The sequence below is a fragment of the Anser brachyrhynchus genome (assembly GCF_964034855.1).
Source record: "Anser brachyrhynchus genome assembly, chromosome: 6".
In the NCBI taxonomy this organism is placed as follows: Eukaryota; Metazoa; Chordata; class Aves; order Anseriformes; family Anatidae; genus Anser; species Anser brachyrhynchus.
In genome coordinates, this window is record NC_137700.1 from 29,461,606 (window position 1) to 29,480,099 (window position 18,494).

Consider the following 18,494-nt stretch of genomic DNA (forward strand, 5'->3'; position numbering starts at 1 on the left):
CACAAGTAAGGAAACTTACTACACTCAGAGAGAACACATCTGAACAGCCTCTCCTGTTCAAAGTAGGAACTGTCAGACCTCACTCCAGATGTTGTTAAGGTCTTCTGTGGATACAGCCCTTAAACAAAATTTCACACACCAGATTATATCAAAACGTAACATTTCCAAGTTTCGTGACGTTTTCACTGTGTATTAGATGGCCTAGGACTCATGACTAAAGCATAAATACTTCCTATATCCCAACTGATAACCATCAATTTAGCCTTCAATCTCCTGAGAAAAATAAATCCCTTTCTCTACAGATACATATTTACCAGAACTACAGATACCAAAACTGACAATTCCTCTAGCACGCCTGTTCTATGAGAAGCTGTTCAGCACTGCTCTGAACAGTCTTTTTTTTTTTTTTTTTGGGTGCAGAATAGGTTTTCTTTCCTGGTGATGTAAGCGACTGACTGAAAATAGAAAGCCTAGAAAAGCTGAAGTGAGCATTGTGTACTAAAAATCACAAAGCACACAACACTTGCTTTGGGACACAACAAAGATGGTTTCTGCACAGAAGCACAGAACATCTTTGAAGAAAAACTAAAAGAATCAGCTGTACCTTTTGTAAAAATCCAAGGAAAGGTTCATTCCAAACTAAAAATAATATCTATTTATTTCAAGGCACTGTACATGAATTAGAATGGAATGACTATTTGTTGTGATAAAAAGGAACAAAATGAACCTGAGATTAGAAGATGAAAAATAAGAATCTAAGAAAAATTTGACCAATCTTCTAACTCTGAAAGAGTATTCTTAATGAACTTCAGGCATACCCAAAATTGTGTATAATCACCAGCATATAAAAATTAGCATGGTGGGTACTACTGACACTGTTGTACTATGAATTAATTTGAACTAATTCCAAACAATTTAAATTGATCTCTCCAGACTTCTTCTAATACGTAAAATAGAAGGTGAAAAGTTCATTCATTCAAAACTACAACTTTTTACATAGGTGATCAAGTGTTTTATCGTAATAGAGATCCTAACAGAAAGAAAGTAACTTGAAAGAAAATGGTTAAAGAATTTGTTAGGAAATAGGATTAAATATGGTAAAAGTTATTTCCCAGCCTTGGCATCCAGCAGGGAGCCTCACTGGTGCCTGGATAAGCAGAGAAAAGCCTTGTACACAGACCTTGATATCTCCCCAGTAAAGTCATATTTGTAGTGAAGGACATTGATAGAGATTCTCAAAAAAAAGTGTGCTGGGGAAGAATGGGGGGGAGGTTAGGGGAGGTAGACAGAAAACACAGCACAGCCTTTCAGAACAAGAAGTCCTCTCCCAGATTTACATTTTCCAAACCATTGACGTATGTGAAAGAAAACAGGCGATAAATTTTCATTCTCAGCGTACATTTAAAGCCAACACTTCAGTTATTACTATCAGTCCTGTAGTCCACTGCACTCCCATTTTTACCTCCCCCAACTTATGAATGATACTTTCCAAGTTTTCAGCAGTTTTACAAAGCAGTGCTTTTTTGTGCACTCAATCTGCAGGTGCAGCAAAGACCTTGGCAAGGGGCAAACTGATTATCACTTGTGAAAACAGTTACACCGTATTGTTCATACTTCTTCAAGGTCTTGAGCAAAGCATAAATTCACATGAAAATGAAGTTATTGCAGTTCAAGCATCAGACAGCTAACCAGGTAAGTCTTACTGTTGCTTGCAGAAATGATTTTATAATATTTGCAATTTATTAATCTTTTTTTCTCTCATGCATTTTTTGGGTAATTCTAATAGGTATTTTTGCAACTTTTAAATCACATACCCTTAAGGATTGTGCTGTAATTCTGATTTCTTAAAGCAAAGACACTGTATTGTTACTGACTTGTAATTCATCTTCAGATCACTTATACAGAGATGACTTCATTTTTTCTTTCTGAGAGCTCTGTGGTTTTTTGTATATATTTCAAAATAGGAAATTACACTGATGAATTTTTACCATGCTAAACAGTTTAAGTCCCTGCTTAATCATAGGCATTCATTCTGGTTGTTTCATGCTTTAACTTCTTTTCTTCTAGACTGAACTAGTTTTTAACAGGCTTATAATATTGAGTTGAAAGAAAAAGCATTGTGCAAAATATATATATATATATTACTTTTTAATCTATACATTTATATTGCAGGTTTACTCTTTATACTCTTGACACAAGCAGAGTTGATCTTGATTCAGCTCGTTGTTCCTTTTTCCTATGCATATACTTCTTTGAGAATTGGATCTAAAGAAGCATAAGGCATGGGAAAATGGGGCGACTGAGGTACTTCACCATTCATTCCGAACAGCATTGTCAAGATGACTACAGAAAGGTATAGAGAACACAGACATATGAAGAACTGAAAGGTTAATTTATGAAACTCTCGCTTAACCATCAAAAACTGAACAAAAGATAATAGTGTTATTTACTCTGTTTGTGTAGTAATGTTTGAATGTTTCTTACTTCATTGTGATTTAATTTTTATGGGAAAAGTATTTTAATCATCTATTCAACTATAATATTTAATATATTGCCTGGTGAAAAGTTCCATCTAAAGCATATGCATTGCTGAGAAGCTACTTCTGTAGTCCTCATCCCTATAAACTTCCAATTGAAAGTACAGGGAAAGTAGTCACAGAGATTACAAAAGTGCAGCTCCGAACCTATCTCTCAGTCGCTGGGAGTCAGTCTTCACTGAACTCAGTGCTGACTCAGGCATGCAAGGCCCAGTCATCCAAATATCACCCCAGTGAGATGTCCGCAATGCACTAGTTATTCTTAGGACCTGATCTTATAAGATTCTAAGTACCTCTTCATGATTGTTAGCTTGTGTTGAATTACAAATTCTTATCTCGTAAAAACGGACGTTTAGTAAACAGTAAATCAAATAATAAACATGCTAATTTTTTTCTTCTTTTTCTTTTATCCACAGGTGTCTTTGAAGAGGAACTGTAGAAATTATTTACTCCCCCTCCCCCCCATTAACATTAAACATTTTTTTATATTTCTGTCCAACTACTTTTGTTTAGCCTAAATAGAAATTAATCATATCAGCTCTGGGAAAAATATTGTTATGAAACAATGTAACTGTACATACCACATGTCAAATAAAAATCTAATATTTCAGACACAGATCAAAAGTTTGTGTTATCCTACATCCCAAATTATATCAAGGTTTGTAAAACTATATGCTTAGAAAAAGCAACATTGGGTGCATTACAAACCATATTTCTGGGTTGTTGTTATTATTCCGTACTATTCCAGCCTAAATTGCTATTTTAACAAGCTACTGTTTCATTTCATTTCATTGTCTCTAACACTACTATCAGAGCACAATTCTATTTACATGTCACTTTTTCTTGCTTAAATTAAAAGACAATAAAAAGAGCATACACAACTGTTTCTTTATTCAGTGACTTCATATCAAGGTTTTTGGTAAAGGGGTTTGGGTTAAAGGGGTGTTTGCTTTAACAAAACTCCTTTGAACAAATATACTTTCATTATGTTTTTCTTTTCTCATGTAAGTTTTGGGAAATGGGAAGAATAGAACACCAGGGGAGGGTGTGTGGGGAGGTGGGGAGGGGAAGGTACACACTACCTCCACCTGCAGATAAGGATAAAAAAATCTCTACTACTAAAATAAAGTCAGGTATGAATCAAGACACTAATGAGCACTGCCACTATACCAGTTACATGAAGAGTGAAACACTAAATCCCAAAAGACTCCCAGCCTTTTGATTATTTATTATTCTAGATAATTTCCAATGTACCTCCAATAAAAGAAGCAAGCTAATAAAATTCACCAGCTTATGGTTTTGAAGTAACTTTATGTTCAGATTTTTTTCCTCAAAGATGGGTTATCCTTTCTATCAGCAGAAACATCAAAATATTATAATTCTATATTAAAGAAATCGCTAAAAATAAAAGGCTTTGGTTGTATTACAATAAAGACAACTTTTTTCATACAATGACTAGAGTGTAACCATGCCAGGCTTCACTCTAACATGCTGTAAAACTGCTCCTCTGTATTCTGTAATAGGCAATAGATTATTTTTTTCCCCATTTTAACTCATCTGAACCAAGATTTGTTTCAAGATTCTATGTTGTGATTTTGAACTAGGAAAATAGTATATATTTTATACACAAATTGATAGTATCAGTTTGTACGTACATTTGATACTTGAAGCTAATTTAAAATACTGGAGGTCCCAACTCTAAAATCAGATGTACAAGCAAATGACTTTACAGAAGCAAAGAGTTTGAAATTCGAAACTATTTATAAATAGCAATAAAATTATAAATATGAGTTACCAAAATTATCAGTTCAATAAACAACATCAATGTATGCACATCCCTGATATCGAGAGAAATCACAGTAAGGACAGATGTACTGCTGTATGTGCAAGAGTATGTGCTATTCATCATTTCTGGCAATAAATACATGACATAGAAGATGACACCAAACACAGTGCGCGCGCGCGCACACACACACACAAAAGTTAAGTCATGAACACTTAGAATAATAATTTAATTCCAAGCTTTGTTAGAATAAATTTTCAATTTGAAAAAAAAATATGCATTTCATTATACCAAACAACCTTAGTTTTGTTTTGCCAAGCAGAAGAATGTTTCGGCAGTATTAAGTCTCTAATATTAATAAAACATAATATTGTTGTTAAAGTAACTCTATATAGCACGGTATCTGTAGGAACACCTGGTAAAAAAACACGTCTTTAAAAATAAAATAACAGCAACCTTTAGTAGTTTCTGAGTATTTTTTTTTTTTCTAAATGCTAAGACACCCCCAGGAACAAATACTCTCACTTAAAAAAAAAAAAAAGTGCTTAAAAATATTTTTTTAAAGCTATAGTTTATTAGCACAGTAAATATAAATATTACGAAACTATTCCACTGTCTCCAAATAAAGAATTTAATCTAAGTTACAATACCTATACTTTTAATAATTCATGGCCAACTAAAATTTTCTATTTGTTATGATGTTACACTCTTCTACCACTCACAGCTTAAAAGCTGTGAAAAGGATAAAAGGGGAACCTCTCAGTCCCCCTTTTTCTGCCCTTATAGTCTCTTCCTGAATTTGCACTGCCTACAGCAGTTTTGAAACACTTCCATGGGTGACTTTAGCCTAGTAATGCAGAAGTTTTTTAAAAAAAATAAATAAATAAAAAGAAAACCTAGACTGCCAGGACTGTTTTCCATTATTTTGGTGGGTTAAGCATGATTCAGACTTCCTCCAACAGAGGAATCCAGAAAGCATCAGTCCTAACAACAGTTAAAGAGCTGGAATGTGCAACCAGGAGCTGGAAAGTGAAGTGAAGTGCAGCAGCACTATAAGCAATTAGGTAAGGTTGTTTACAGTTGTGAAACCGTTCTGTAAGTAAGGAGCACAAATACTTCAGACAAATCAACTGGAAGCAGAAACTAGATTTTCTGAAGAAGGAATGTTGCTAGACAAATACAATGGTGGTGATAATACCACTTCAAAACAAGTCTCTGGGATCTGACAGAGTATGACTTCTCAATTAATCTTGTCAAGTTTTCAGGTGGTAGAAAAAAAGCTAATCTTTAGCTCTTTAGTACATTTTGCCACTTACAATTAACTTTTTTTAATCATCCCTTCTTTAGCTTATGTATAACTGGATTGAGAGATACTGATTAATATTTTGTGGTTTATTTATATTTGAAGCATTTTAATATATCAAAAACAATACAACAAAAGCCCTTTCAGAGGTCAGGCTAAATTAAACTCATTACAAAATTTTTCATTATCACTGCATGCAACAGTCTTACAAGATACAGGAATCAATCTCTTTTTCAGAAATCATGCTGTCATATGTGGTAAAAATGAGCATCATGTGACCACTGTTCTGCAATTCCCTTGACTCCCTATTCCTGCCTTTGCTTTACCGTATCTGTCCTTTAAAGTAGATCAGAGAACCAACCTGCGCAGAAAAAAAGTAACAGACAAAAAAAAAAAAAAACACTATTTTTTTCCAAGCAAATCAATTAACTGATCTGATTTGTTTCGTACCTGCAAAACCAGCTGCATCAATGTAATGGAGGAAGAAGCTACTTACATTGGAAGAATGCTTAGGAACATCTTTGAAATTGCAATTTGAGGGGAAAAAACATGCTTGCATTTTCTCTGTACTCACTTTCTCTAACACACTATTGCCCATGAAAGATTTGCCCTAGAGAAAAGTGCCAAGACTTAGCAAGAGGGAAATATGTTTATCTTAGCTGTTTCCAAAAACTCACTGGCATGTATAGATCTAATTTACCTACAGTGATAAGGGTAGTGACAGATAGTGATTACAGGTCGTGAGACTACCTGTCAGTACTGGCATAAGTGACAGTGGGAAAACAATAAGGAATCATGCTCTGTATTTTATTGTATTGTATTTTGTAATTTTCTATTGTATTGTATTGTAATTTGCTATTAAGAAAAGAAAAAAAAAATCACTAACATACTGTACCATGAACTTTTAGTTTCATTTTTAACTGAAACCAAAGCTAAGACCTCAAATTTACATTCTAGCATCCACATAAAACTTTTTTCCTTTGTTGTTTAAAGGTACCAAGAAATCATTACTACCTCTAAACAAGAAAGGTTCTATATGAAGAACTGAGCAGATCACTGGTGAAAATGAAGTCCCATAGCCCTTCCTCCTCTTTCCTCTCCCTCCTCCTGCTTACCTTGCACCAATTCAGGACAGTTTTCTGACACTTAGTGAACTCTTACCAAAGACACCCAGAAAGATGAAAATTCTTGGTTTAAAAGAATAAAAAAATCTTCAAATATTTTGTCTCTGACAATTTTACTTTTTCACCAAATAAGTGCAGTTAAATAAGAATCATTATATGTGTGTGTGTTCGCACAGGGAAAAAAGCTTACCCCTACATCCTACCTAAAAAAATCTCAGTTTGGAACTAATCTGTTTTTTTTACTGTATCAAACAAATGCTGTAGTAATTTAATTAATGAGCTCTTCCAACTTTCAACAGCTGGAGTTGACATGCAGCATAAAAGTATGTGTCTGCATGGAAATATTAGGTTTATATCTGCCCTTTTCCTCTTGAAAATTGTTCACACTTTCAAAAGTCCCAAGTGTACTCCCCCCAGAAAGCCAGGTCAAAATAATCAGACTTCACACAGAGTCCAGAGACAACCTGTTGAGAATTCAGCGTTCTCCAAAGACTTTCCTTCTGCTACTGTATGCTACAGCTGGAAACTGCACGGGCTGGGCAGTACTTTTCCCACCATTGCTTCCCAGACCAGAACAAGTTTCTCCCGCGTTCTCAGCGCTCCCCCTGCTGACAGTTGAAGCAGATGTATTAAGAAATGCAGACAGAGAGAGAATGCCATTAGAAACAGCATGGCGAACCAGGAGAGACTCGGCTTGCAAAAGCAGAAATGGAGTAAAAAAAAAAAAAAAAAAGAAGGCTGGAATTTTATGAAGCATATGAAAAGACGAGAGCTGCTGCTGGGAGGGAAAACTTTTAGGCCATTTAGTCGTTTCTGTCTTCTCCTGTTTTTGTAAGCAACCTGTTTCTATAACATAACCTTCTTCAGAACTTGGAATGACTAATTACTCCTATTAGCAAAATGTAATGAGCTTTGATACACATATGCATTCTCGCGGTTTGTTTTTTTGTTTTGTTTTGTTTTTAAAACAAACAGACAAAAAAAATTTAAATCTTAATTCCACCTCATAAGACACATACACTACAATACAGTCTGAGTTTAACCTTCATAGTACTACGAATTATTTGGGGAAAAATCCCCCATAGGACTCCTCCTCCTTTCTGTAGGATCAAGCTTTACCAGTGTGGATATGAAAAACTATACAGCAAGTGAAGGGAAAGCAGAAAGAGAAAAAGAAATGTTAATTACATATCAACTTATTTCTTCTGTCAGGCTCAGATTTTCTGATGGGTCAGTTTTAAGATAAATATCCTTGCATTTTTGTCCTGTGTGTGTGTGTGTGTTTCCCCAGTAACTTGGGGGGGGGGGGGGGCGGGGGGTGAGATTCAGATTAAGCACTATTTGAATTTTAATTCTAAATAAGTAGTGTTTTTCCATTAGAAGTACTTTTCCCGGTACTCATTTACACAAGAAAAACATTACCCACTACGACAGGGATCTTGAAAATGATAATAAACTATCCCCTTTCAGGAGCAAAATGCACTATTAAAACTAAACTGTTACCTAACTATTTCTAAATCACAGATATATAGAGACTACGTAACAAATGGAAGTGCATGCTTTTAAGCCATTAGCATATTGTACTTTGAGTACTGTGAAATGCAACAAGGTGACATAATTCAACACCATCATAAAAGGTCTTGCACAGTGTGAGCAAGTGGCCTTCATTTCGATAAAGTACAAGAGCAAAGAGTAGGTGATATATTGCAGGGCCAAACTAACCTAATCAGAGCATATACAAAAGAGCTGGCAAAGAGGAAGCCATGAAAGTGAAAATAATCTTCAAAAATTGTGCCTTATTTACCAGTGAGTTACACATGCAGCTGCATGTCCCTCCTACAAAATACAGTCACTCTGGAAACTGAGATATCAATCCATGAAGTATTGTAATTTCCTCTTTCTAGAGCTTTGCTAAAGAAAAATATTCTATATTTATACCATTGCAACAGACAGGCTTTTACTTTGAAGTAGTTGAGAAATATAAACATTGCTTTTAAAACAGTATTTTAACAAGCACAGATTCAAAACACCTTTCTGCGATACACAAAAATACCATATGTACACGTTCTCTTCTCATAAATAATCTGTAATATTTTTATTTGTTTTTTTGAACATACCTAAATATGGAGCGGATGTTTCAGAGAGCTTTCCTATGTGATTCACGAAACATTTAACAGGTGCTCTGACAGACACGAGTTGATATGATGGTTATCCACTGGCAAAAAGGGAAAAATTCCCTTCCCTATTGCTATATTTGTATTCCCTAAAGTATTAGGTTTTTGCCAGCTTTGTTTCCTGAAATAACAAAACAGTGTAAAATGAACAAAATTCAGAGCATAGGAAGCAGCTGGATTGAGATGGAAAGGATCATCTTTCACTGATCAGTGGCAACCAGATACATTTAACTTGATTGAAAAACTGAATGCTAACAGCTAATTAATGGATGGGTGTCTAAATAGTTGTGGTTTTTTTTTTTCTCCATCTAAGAAGGACTTTATAGTCATTAATATTGAATTGCATCTACAATTTTATCACATGTTATCATAAAATCTTTCTACAGGAACATGAACATAGATATTTAACAGATATCAACTTTTTAAAACAACTATTTACTTGAATTTCTACTGTAATTCAACTCTGAGTATCACCAATAAGGACCTAAAAAAAGTATTTATGCTTCTTACCTTAGTGTCTCCATCTGGAAAAAAATAATAGTTTTGACTCTAAAGACACTAGCATTTATCTATAGAAAGCAACAACAGTACTCAGTACTAAAAGGAATCATCCCATTTCTTTCTCTGTTCAAGTCATAGAGCTCATCCAGCTTTTTAGTGAGTGGGTCTAGCTCTCATGGCTGTTAAAAAACCACTTGATTTTTTTTACTCTCCTCTTTGTTTACTCTTAGTTTGGAAACCTAAATGGTCTCCTCGACAGGGGAAACACATGGGAAAAAGCATGGAAGGAAGAAATCCTTTGTTTGCCTCAAGTAAGGTTCTGTAGCTTTGTTAAACCATCACAATAACATTCAATGCATGAACATTAGCCTTTAAAAATGTAATTAATTTTAGACATACTTTTCTTGGGTTTACCACAGATATGCTGTCTTCTACATTTGTTGAAGTCCCTGTTCAGTTTTGCTCTAATACTGTAGAGGTGAATGGTCTAAAAAAAAAAAAAAAAAGTTATAAAAAAGAACACTAAAGCTATAATAACAGCTGAAGGAAACACAGCAGAAATGTCTTACAGACAATCTTGTCACAGAAAATATTTTGTTTTAAACATCTAAATTATAGCATAGGAGAACACTATGCAATTTTTATAGTGCAGTTAGACGACAATACAGGAAAGTTTGCTCATTGTGACATCTACTTCTGTTTACAATAAATATATCAGCATTTAAAACATAGGCAAGCCACAACAGCCACTTTGATTTTATGTCAGCTCATGGCTTTCTGCTAACAGTTATACCAACACAAAAATATTGTTGCCAATTTATTTTATTTTATCCAAAAAGCAGCACGGTATATCTATGCTGTCCTGTTTACAAGTATAAAGTAAAAATATTAGTATTGTTTTAAAATAAATTGCATTAAATGCAAAAAAATATCATCAGCGGGGAAAAAAAAAAAAAAAAGAGGAGCAATTCTGACTTAAATGAAAGCCTTTATTCGCAGCAGATTAAACAAATGAGATTTCCCCCACCCCTTCTGAAAACATGTTCATTAAGAGCTGGACAATGTCAAAACACCTATTCCTAGTCTCTTAAGCAGTAAGGCAAACTACATAAACTACATCAGAGGACCTAAAGAGAAATTATAGAAAGGTTTTCTTAGGTGGTTCAGTACCATGGAAAAGAAATGTGGGGAATCAGCAGCAGCCTTACCATCGCATGAATCTGAAATATCACTCTACTACAAAAAACACCGTATTGATTTCCTGTGAGTTTTGAAACTAAAGCTTTTCTCCTGAATGCTATAAAACCAATTGTTCCAATCTAGTCAGGTGATAAGAAGATCAATGACTGAAGGATTAAAACAACAAGAGCAAAAAGAAAACGCTAAACCCCATATTAACACTAAAACGCAAATTTAAAAACTGTCATCATAGTGGCACTCCCTTTGCTGTTCTTCTACTAAAATAAACGCAATAATAATTAACGAGTAGAAACAATAACATAATAAAAGAATGATGCTTTACTGGTCTTTCTGATTAGATGTTATCTGTAACACTAAATACATTGTAACCATTCACTTAAGAAGTTGTCTATGCTTTTATCCTTTTTTCAAAGTTTATTTTTTCCGGGCTAATGTGCAGAATTCTAATCAGGACAGTAAGCTCTCTGATCAATTGATTCAACCATGTAAGTTATTATACTTATGATTAATTCAGGGGGTGGAGTTATTCCATGCTTACAATTATAGAATTGTTTGTAGGACTAGGAACCAAGCTACATGAAAATATATGAAATGGTACATTACAGAAAAATCACTCTGAATATTGAATTACAACTGATTGTCGTCAAAGCAACAGTCTCCTCCCTGTTTCTCTCTTTATTTTTCTTTATTTTCTTAAGATTGCTTTTAGCTAGTAAATATAGAAAAGAGGTGTTCAGATTTCTCAGAGTTTTTTGCTTTGCGTGGTTTTTTTTCTTCATTGAGAAGGACAGATGTAACTAGTAAGTTGCATCTCAGTAGTTTTTAAAAGTAGTAGATTGCTGTAGGTGGAATTAGAAGCTATGAATACAATGCAAATACCATCCCTGTCACTCTATTCAGATAGGATTTTCAGTAAAATGTGTCAGCTATGCAAAGTGATTTCTTCAGAATACATAGGAACCTCTTATAAGTTTGATGCTGATTTAGAAAAAGAGAAACAATCTGCTCAGCTGGACATTCAGGATAACTTATTACAAGGAGAAAAGATTTCATAACCGTAGACTATGTATGAAGCATACTCAAGGCAGCATCTAACATGGTGTGTCAAGCTTCAGAACTCTGAACAAAAGAGCAGGTAAATCCTATTACATTTTATGAGACGAAAAAACAAAGAAAAACCATTATTGCCTCAGAAAATATAGACAACCTCAGAGGAAAACAAGCTGGAAGGACAGTATTATTTGACTTTTGCCGTCTCACTGCAAATACACCACCGCGACATGGTTTTCTTTGAAGTCTGAGAATTAACATGATGTCTCAAACACGTTCAGCTCTGCGTGAAAGCTAGTTCATTATCTGTGGCTGTATAAACTCAAGCAGTGGCGACTGTTTACTGAAACTACCTGTAAATGTGTTAGCCTGTGTTTGTAGAGGATAAGGACTGTGCCATCCCAGGCCCACTTCAGACCCTAAACGTGATTCTTTTCTCACTCTTATCTGAATCATCCTTGAACAGGCTGCCTCTGAGCAGAGTTTGCACTCCTCTTCTTTGATCTACTTTATAAAAACATCAAATTGTTTACTTTGAAATGCACACACTTCTTTCTTGGGGTGTGGGGAAACGAGAAGATGTTTTAAGACAAGAACAGATCTATTTCGAGCCAACTAGTCATTTTCTCGTTGTTTCTCATCCTGTCCAACATCCTGAATGAAGCAACGAAGCATAACTTCGTTGCCCAGTCTTAAATGAATTCATAAGAATTAACTCACACTACTGCCTATTAGGTAATTCAGAACTTCCTACCCTGCTTTCTAACAAAAGACCTAACAAATTGCCGTGCTAATGGCCCTGTAATCTAGTTTCAAACCTTCTCTCCACGGAAAGTTCTTTAAGAAGGCGATACTACATCAAGGGATGTCACCAGCAGTTGTACCGCACACTTCAGAGGCAGAAGAACGCCCTAATCACGGCACTCAGCCTCATGGACAGTAGTGAAATACTCTTAGTTCAAACAACATCTGCGCACCCTGACCTCACAAAGGGCAGTATGGTGTTTATAGACTAAGTGGAAGGTATTAGTACCAGTGGTTGTCCGTAATTTTCACCTATTTCTAAGCTCGAGGAATACTTATTCCTTCCTCGAGTCACTAGAAAGGCAATGGGATTCTTTCAGACCTTGGACCAAACACTCCAGAACTCCACACCTGGGGTTTGCTCTCCCAAAAGAGGTCTCTCTATGTCCTCTTTTGTTACCAGCCCCTTCTGCATCATTGTCCTTCATACCAGGGAGATAAAGATGGAAAATCACGGCTGGCCGAGAGAGGAGAGGCCGGCCGGGGCAGAATAAAGAGCGCAGGGCGTGATGCGATTACCCGCGGCTACGTGGCCGGCGGGTGACTCAGCGCTGAACTTGGCGCCAGGTCAGGCAGCCTTGAGCTCCGCTAACCGCCGCGCTCCGAGATTAGGCGGATGTAACAATCACCTGAAAGGGGACATTAAAGCGCCTCTCCGGGGGCTCCTTTGTTCTCGGCCTCATTTGATGCTTCGCGGCCTTTTCAAACCGCGCCGCGGAAGGTGCTTTAAATATTTGCCCCCAGAGTCAAACCACCCCCCCCCCAACAGGCTGCGAGCGGGCGGGCGGTGGCAGAGGCGCCCATGGACAAGGGCCGCTTCTCGGTGGAGTGGCTGGCACAGAGCAGCTGCGGCGGGGCCCGGACTGCTCACCGCCACCTCCGCGACGCCCAGGACAGCCGCCCAAGGGACCTCGGTGAGTGCCGGCCGCCCCGACGGGCGGGGACTGCCGGGCTAGGGGCCGCTGAGGTAACGACCGTTGGGGGTAACGGCCGCCGAGGTAACGACCGTTGGGCTAACAGCCGCCGCGCGCGAGGCCGTCGGGGAAGCTCTGCTGCACGTGCGGCCGCTGCCTGCGTGCCCGCCCCCTGACGGGCCGCTCCCGCTCCCGTCCCGCAGCCCCCGGAGGTCCGGAGCGGAGCAGCTCCGAAGCGGAGGAAGGAGGAGGAGGAGGAGGCGGCGGCGTTGCCGCGCCCGGGCGGCCCCGCACCAAGTTCTCGGCGGCGCAGCTGCAGGAGCTGGAGCGGAGTTTCCGCGAGCAGCGCTACATCGGCGCCAGCGAGAAGCGGCGCCTGGCCGCCCTGCTCAACCTCTCCCAGAGCCAGGTGAGCGCCGCACCGAGGGGGACCGGGACCGGGCATCCCGTTAAGCGGCCGCTGGGGCTGGCCTCAGAGCGCATCACCCAAAGAGGCGACCGAGTTTGTTCTTCACTCTTTCTTTGTAATCCCCAGATAAAAACCTGGTTTCAGAATCGCCGGATGAAGTTTAAACGCGAGACGCAAGATGCGAGGGTGGAAGCTCTGGTCTCTGGCTTGTTTCTGCCCTATCGTTGTTACCCAGATGTCGTCACACCCAGCCCTTCTCACGGGATGGACTCCAGCGTCTCTGCTACCCGTGGTGTCCCCCTTCACCCGGCGGTGCCGAGCCCTGCCTTGCTGCTACCCACGGTTCCGTCTCAGTCTGCTCAGACAGTTCTGCCAAGTCCAGCCTTACTGTTGCCTCCCAGCCCAGGACTCTCTTATCCTACCGCAATGCCAGCAATGACTTTAACCAACGACCATAAAAGACTGAGGTTCCAGCCATATCTTCCTTCCTTTTAAAAAATGACAAAGACCATCTGCATTAACAACTGCCAAATATCTAAAGAATACTTATTTATTTATACTAAATATATGGATGACTTAGATTTTTTTCTAATGTTGCGAGGAGAAAACAATCTGTTAGAGGAATAATGTTAGAGGAATAATACTGAGAGTGGAAGTGAAGGAATTGGAACTTTCCTTATTCCTATGGTCTTTGCTCTACTGTATTGAAACTTTTCCTATCCAAAAGTTTGTTTTCAGAAAACAACCTGTAATCAGGTGGGGCTCTCCAATGAAAAATTGGAAGCATTGATTACGCTGAAGTTTACACAGTAATTAAGTAATGTAATAATAATTTGAGAATGTAACTATTCTAATGATCTGTGAGTCTTTAAGGAAAGACTTGTAAACTGCAGCAAATGCATTAAAATGAAAATGATATAAAAAGGTGATGGCTCTATAAACAAAGCTGAACAAGTTGTCCAATACTGTCTTCTATTTGTATGTTTTACACCTTCCCTAAAAGTCTCCCCTTTATGTGGCTGTGAATACTCCATTTATGCATTTAAAAAATATTTAAAGGTAATAATTGGCAATAATCTTTTTTTCATATGTGTGAAACAATTTAACTTAAATCTGACAAAAGTGCTTGTACACATATTCAGGTCTCTGGGAATGCTCAAAGAAAACTGCTTCAGTTGTTACTTCTACGGCTTCAGGTGTAATGTGGCAGCCTCACTAATTTTAAGCTGCAGCTTTCTGTTAGGCTTGCTGTCAGGACTGTTCCTAAAAATCCTACAGCAAGCTTTATCGAGAATGAAAAAAACGAGCATATAGAGAATAATGAGAAACAGACCTTGCATCAACATAAAGCTTGAGTGTAAACTGTAGCAGGTGTGATTACATCTTCCCTGCCCCGACCATCCTTACCTGCTTGTCAGGAGAAAAATAAATTACTTTGCGGTTATTTAAAAAACCAAACAAGCAAACAAAAAAAAAAACCACCTTCAGGTAGAGACCGTGCAAAGTTGACAAACATGGCCTACAAACACCTTGTGCAATACCTTGGTAATCCCCCCTGCCACCCCCCCCCCCCCTTCCAGTTTTGGGAGTGAGGGAAGTCAAGTTGAATTCCAAATCTTTGGTAGCAACAAGGGATAATGTGGTATAAGAGACCACAAGGAATTACATCTACATTCCTACCTTCTGTTACAGCTCCTGTTCTGCTTATAACCTCTGATGTAAAAACTAATCTCCAAGCATTCCATAGCTGGGTTATCTCTCTACCTGCTGTCAAGAAGCACCCATACCTTAACCATGATGTAAGGGGGCAGCAGGGGACATTCAAAGGAATTCCCCCTCCCAACACACCCACACCTCTCCTTCTCCCTGCCACGCCAAAACTCTGCTGAGATACAGGTTGCTGAAGGGACAAAGTGTTAATTTCTCAGTCTCTTCCTATGCAGACTGTACACGCCAGAGAAAACAGCCTGACAATTCCTGCACTGTCACCCTGTAATTCCAGACACCACTTCCCCAATGACCAAGAGGTTTGCCTCCAACCTGGTTCCTGCTGGAGTTAAATCTGCAGGTCTTAACCTGGTCTAACTTTAAGATTTAGAGCAGTTTAATCTGAGAAAACTTTTCTCTTTCTAAATCATCCTTTCACAGGTGAGAAGCCCCTAGGCTATTAAATCGAAACTCTCAAGGCTCAATGAATTAGAAGGTGAAAAGGGAAAATTTCGACTACAATGCAGCAATCAACCTAGTTAATGCGTTTAGAAGAACGTTTAATGAATTAAAGAAACATAATTAAAGTCTAAAGATCGAGTGCTAACTAACCCCTTTGAAGAGAGAAGCGAAAACTGTGATCCTGAGAACTACCCCCCTTTTTCCTCACGGGAGGAAAAAAAGTTTCAGGATTGCTAGAGTGAAAACCAAAGATGTTTCCTTTAAATGCTGCTTGTCCTAAAAGGATCAATTTATTTTTTTTTTAAGTAAAAAGTATTTTTTTTAAAGTTCAATATGCAATTACAATGAGCATTTAGTGGTGAATCAAAGGCCACATTTGCAGATTAAAATCTCATTGAGATAATATGGCTGTTAACAGAACACTAATTATGCTCTTAAATCTCTTACAAGATACTGGTTTTGGTAACTCTAACACTTTAAAACTCTGTAGTGAAGATTTGAACTGTTTAATCACTGTTTAAAGACGCATAGGCTTAATTACCATTTGTGGTTAACACAATTGAAGTTCTCATGTGGAAAATGGAGTGGAAGTGCAAAGCAATAAGTTAATATTCAGAAGAGAAACTCACCTACATCTTCCTCCTGTGTTGTGCCTCACAGGGTGCACTTAACCAAATGCACAGTACAATACAACCGGCAATGTCCAGGCTCCCAAATACACAATACTCAGAATGTACCTCTCAGCATCAGTGTAGGAAAGTCAGGTAATATACATTAAAATATCTAAATTCTTCCCCATTACACAAAAGAGCACTGCACAAATGCAACCTTTAAACAGTTTGCACATGTAACTCTTATCAGTTTATATATATATGAGAAACCGGGGGTGTGCAATTGAAACTACTTTCTTAACATTCAATTGCAGACTAAACTTAATAAGTTTATCCTACACTGTGAGAAATTTGACAATTGCAAGTTTTTGAGTTTTTGCCATGGTTTTTCTCCCTCCAGTTCCCTTACAGCAGCTGTAGGCACAAAAAAAAAAAAAAAAAGGCTGTGGGCACAGGAACTGCAAGTGCATCATGGCTGTAGCATAATTACTCATTTCAACAGTGCCTAATCCTTCAGCACATCTAGAAATCAAAAGAAGATGGTAGACTACCTGCATTTAAAAAATAGGCCTTTTTCAAAGGGGGGATATCAAACCAAAAATGACTGTGTGGCACCACATCCAATAAATTTTAATACTATTCAGTACAAATATAAAATTATTACTCTTCACATTTAACTTAGAAAATAATAAGCATATGATTCCAAGTTAGACAAGAAATTCTGAGCAGGACATAATACATTAGAGCATACATCAATTTCCCCCTTTGTCTGCCCCCTTTTGTTTTCACTATAATGCATATGCAGGATGGCATTTCTTGTCCATTTTATTCTGAATAACTGGATGGAAAGAAGGATGAGGAGGAAGCCAGTGCTGATGGTAGTATGGCAGCTCATTTGCCATAAAGTGGTAGGTGCTTTGCAATACATCGTATCTGGGAAAGGAGAAGCTGAACTGCACAGCAGGCACCGGGGTAAGGGGCAGGAGTCTCTGGTGCTGTGGAGCAAAGGGATAGTGGAAAGACAGCGGAAAGCCCTCCTCGTGAAGGAGGGCTGGCGGGGTTCCCGGTGGGTAACTGTAGAGCGGAGCAGGAGACACGAGGCTGTGCTGGTGGTCCTGGATTTGCCTCTTCAGTTTCATCCTCCGGTTCTGAAACCAGGTCTTGATCTGAGTAACAGAAGGGAAGAGGCACGGGGCAGAAGAGACAGATCAGTAACCTCGCTTAATAAAAAGACAAACAAATTATGAAAAACCGTAGCTCGTGGGCCTTTGCAATGTTTACTTTGCGTTAATTGACGGGGTTGGACTGATGTCCTTGTTAACTGAGGGCACAGCACTGCGGGGAGAGGGCGTGGGGGGAGACACACGACCGTGTCGAGCAGTTTCAGGGGAATCATTTTGAGGCTTTAAGAACGTACAAAACACTCCGATGGCTGTGCACTGAGGCCCGGCTGTTTGCCTTGCCGAGAAGCCCCACCCGACCGCACCCAGCTGAAGACCCCTAGGTGGATCTGCTGCGAGCGCTGCCCGACGGGGCGGGGGAGAACCCGACACCCACCTGGATCTCCGAGAGCTGCAGGGCAGCTGCCAGCTTCCTCCGCTCCGAGGCCCCCAGGTACTTCTGGCGCTGGAAGGTCTTCTCCAGCCGGCAGACCTGCTCCGCCGTGAAGGCCGTCCTCGCCCGCCGCTGCCGTCCGCGGGTCGCGCCCGGTGCCGCCGCCCCGCCGCTGCGCTCCGCACCCGCGCTCTCGCTCTCGTAGCCCGAGGACTCGTCGGCGCTCAGCCAGCCGCCGTCGGGGGCTGCCGGAGAGGAAAGGAGGGGCGGAGGTGAGGCCTCTGTCCCCCCACCGCCGTCCCCTGCCTTGCAGAGCCGTCACAGCAACGGAAGCAGAAGTCCCGTCCCCACATCCCACCCC

The 18,494-nt window shown here is 39.1% G+C and overlaps 2 protein-coding genes and 1 long non-coding RNA gene across 3 annotated transcripts in view; 2 read left to right on the plus strand and 1 right to left on the minus strand.

Moving 5' to 3' along the window:
• The window catches only part of LOC308197656 (uncharacterized protein), a gene marked incomplete at its 5' end in the record, with an annotated part of 59,450 nt that overhangs the window by 40,680 nt on the left and 276 nt on the right, over positions 1-18,494 (minus strand). The window contains 3 exons of the mRNA XM_080598520.1: positions 9,822-9,909; positions 15,480-17,745; positions 18,137-18,378. Of these exons, the coding sequence (XP_080454646.1) occupies positions 17,368-17,745; positions 18,137-18,378 (620 nt within the window). The 3' untranslated portion in view covers positions 9,822-9,909; positions 15,480-17,367. The remainder of the gene's footprint in view (positions 1-9,821; positions 9,910-15,479; positions 17,746-18,136; positions 18,379-18,494) is intronic.
• Positions 26-3,418, plus strand: LOC308197658. The gene is made up of 2 exons (XR_013953205.1): positions 26-1,692; positions 2,173-3,418. It is a non-coding gene; the product is annotated as an uncharacterized lncRNA (long non-coding RNA).
• LOC308196975 (uncharacterized protein) lies at positions 12,051-15,189 on the plus strand. The gene is given in 4 exon segments (XM_080596713.1): positions 12,051-13,276; positions 13,279-13,561; positions 13,594-13,799; positions 13,926-15,189. Coding segments are annotated over 4 exon segments (1,149 nt in total). The 5' UTR covers positions 12,051-12,985; the 3' UTR covers positions 14,295-15,189.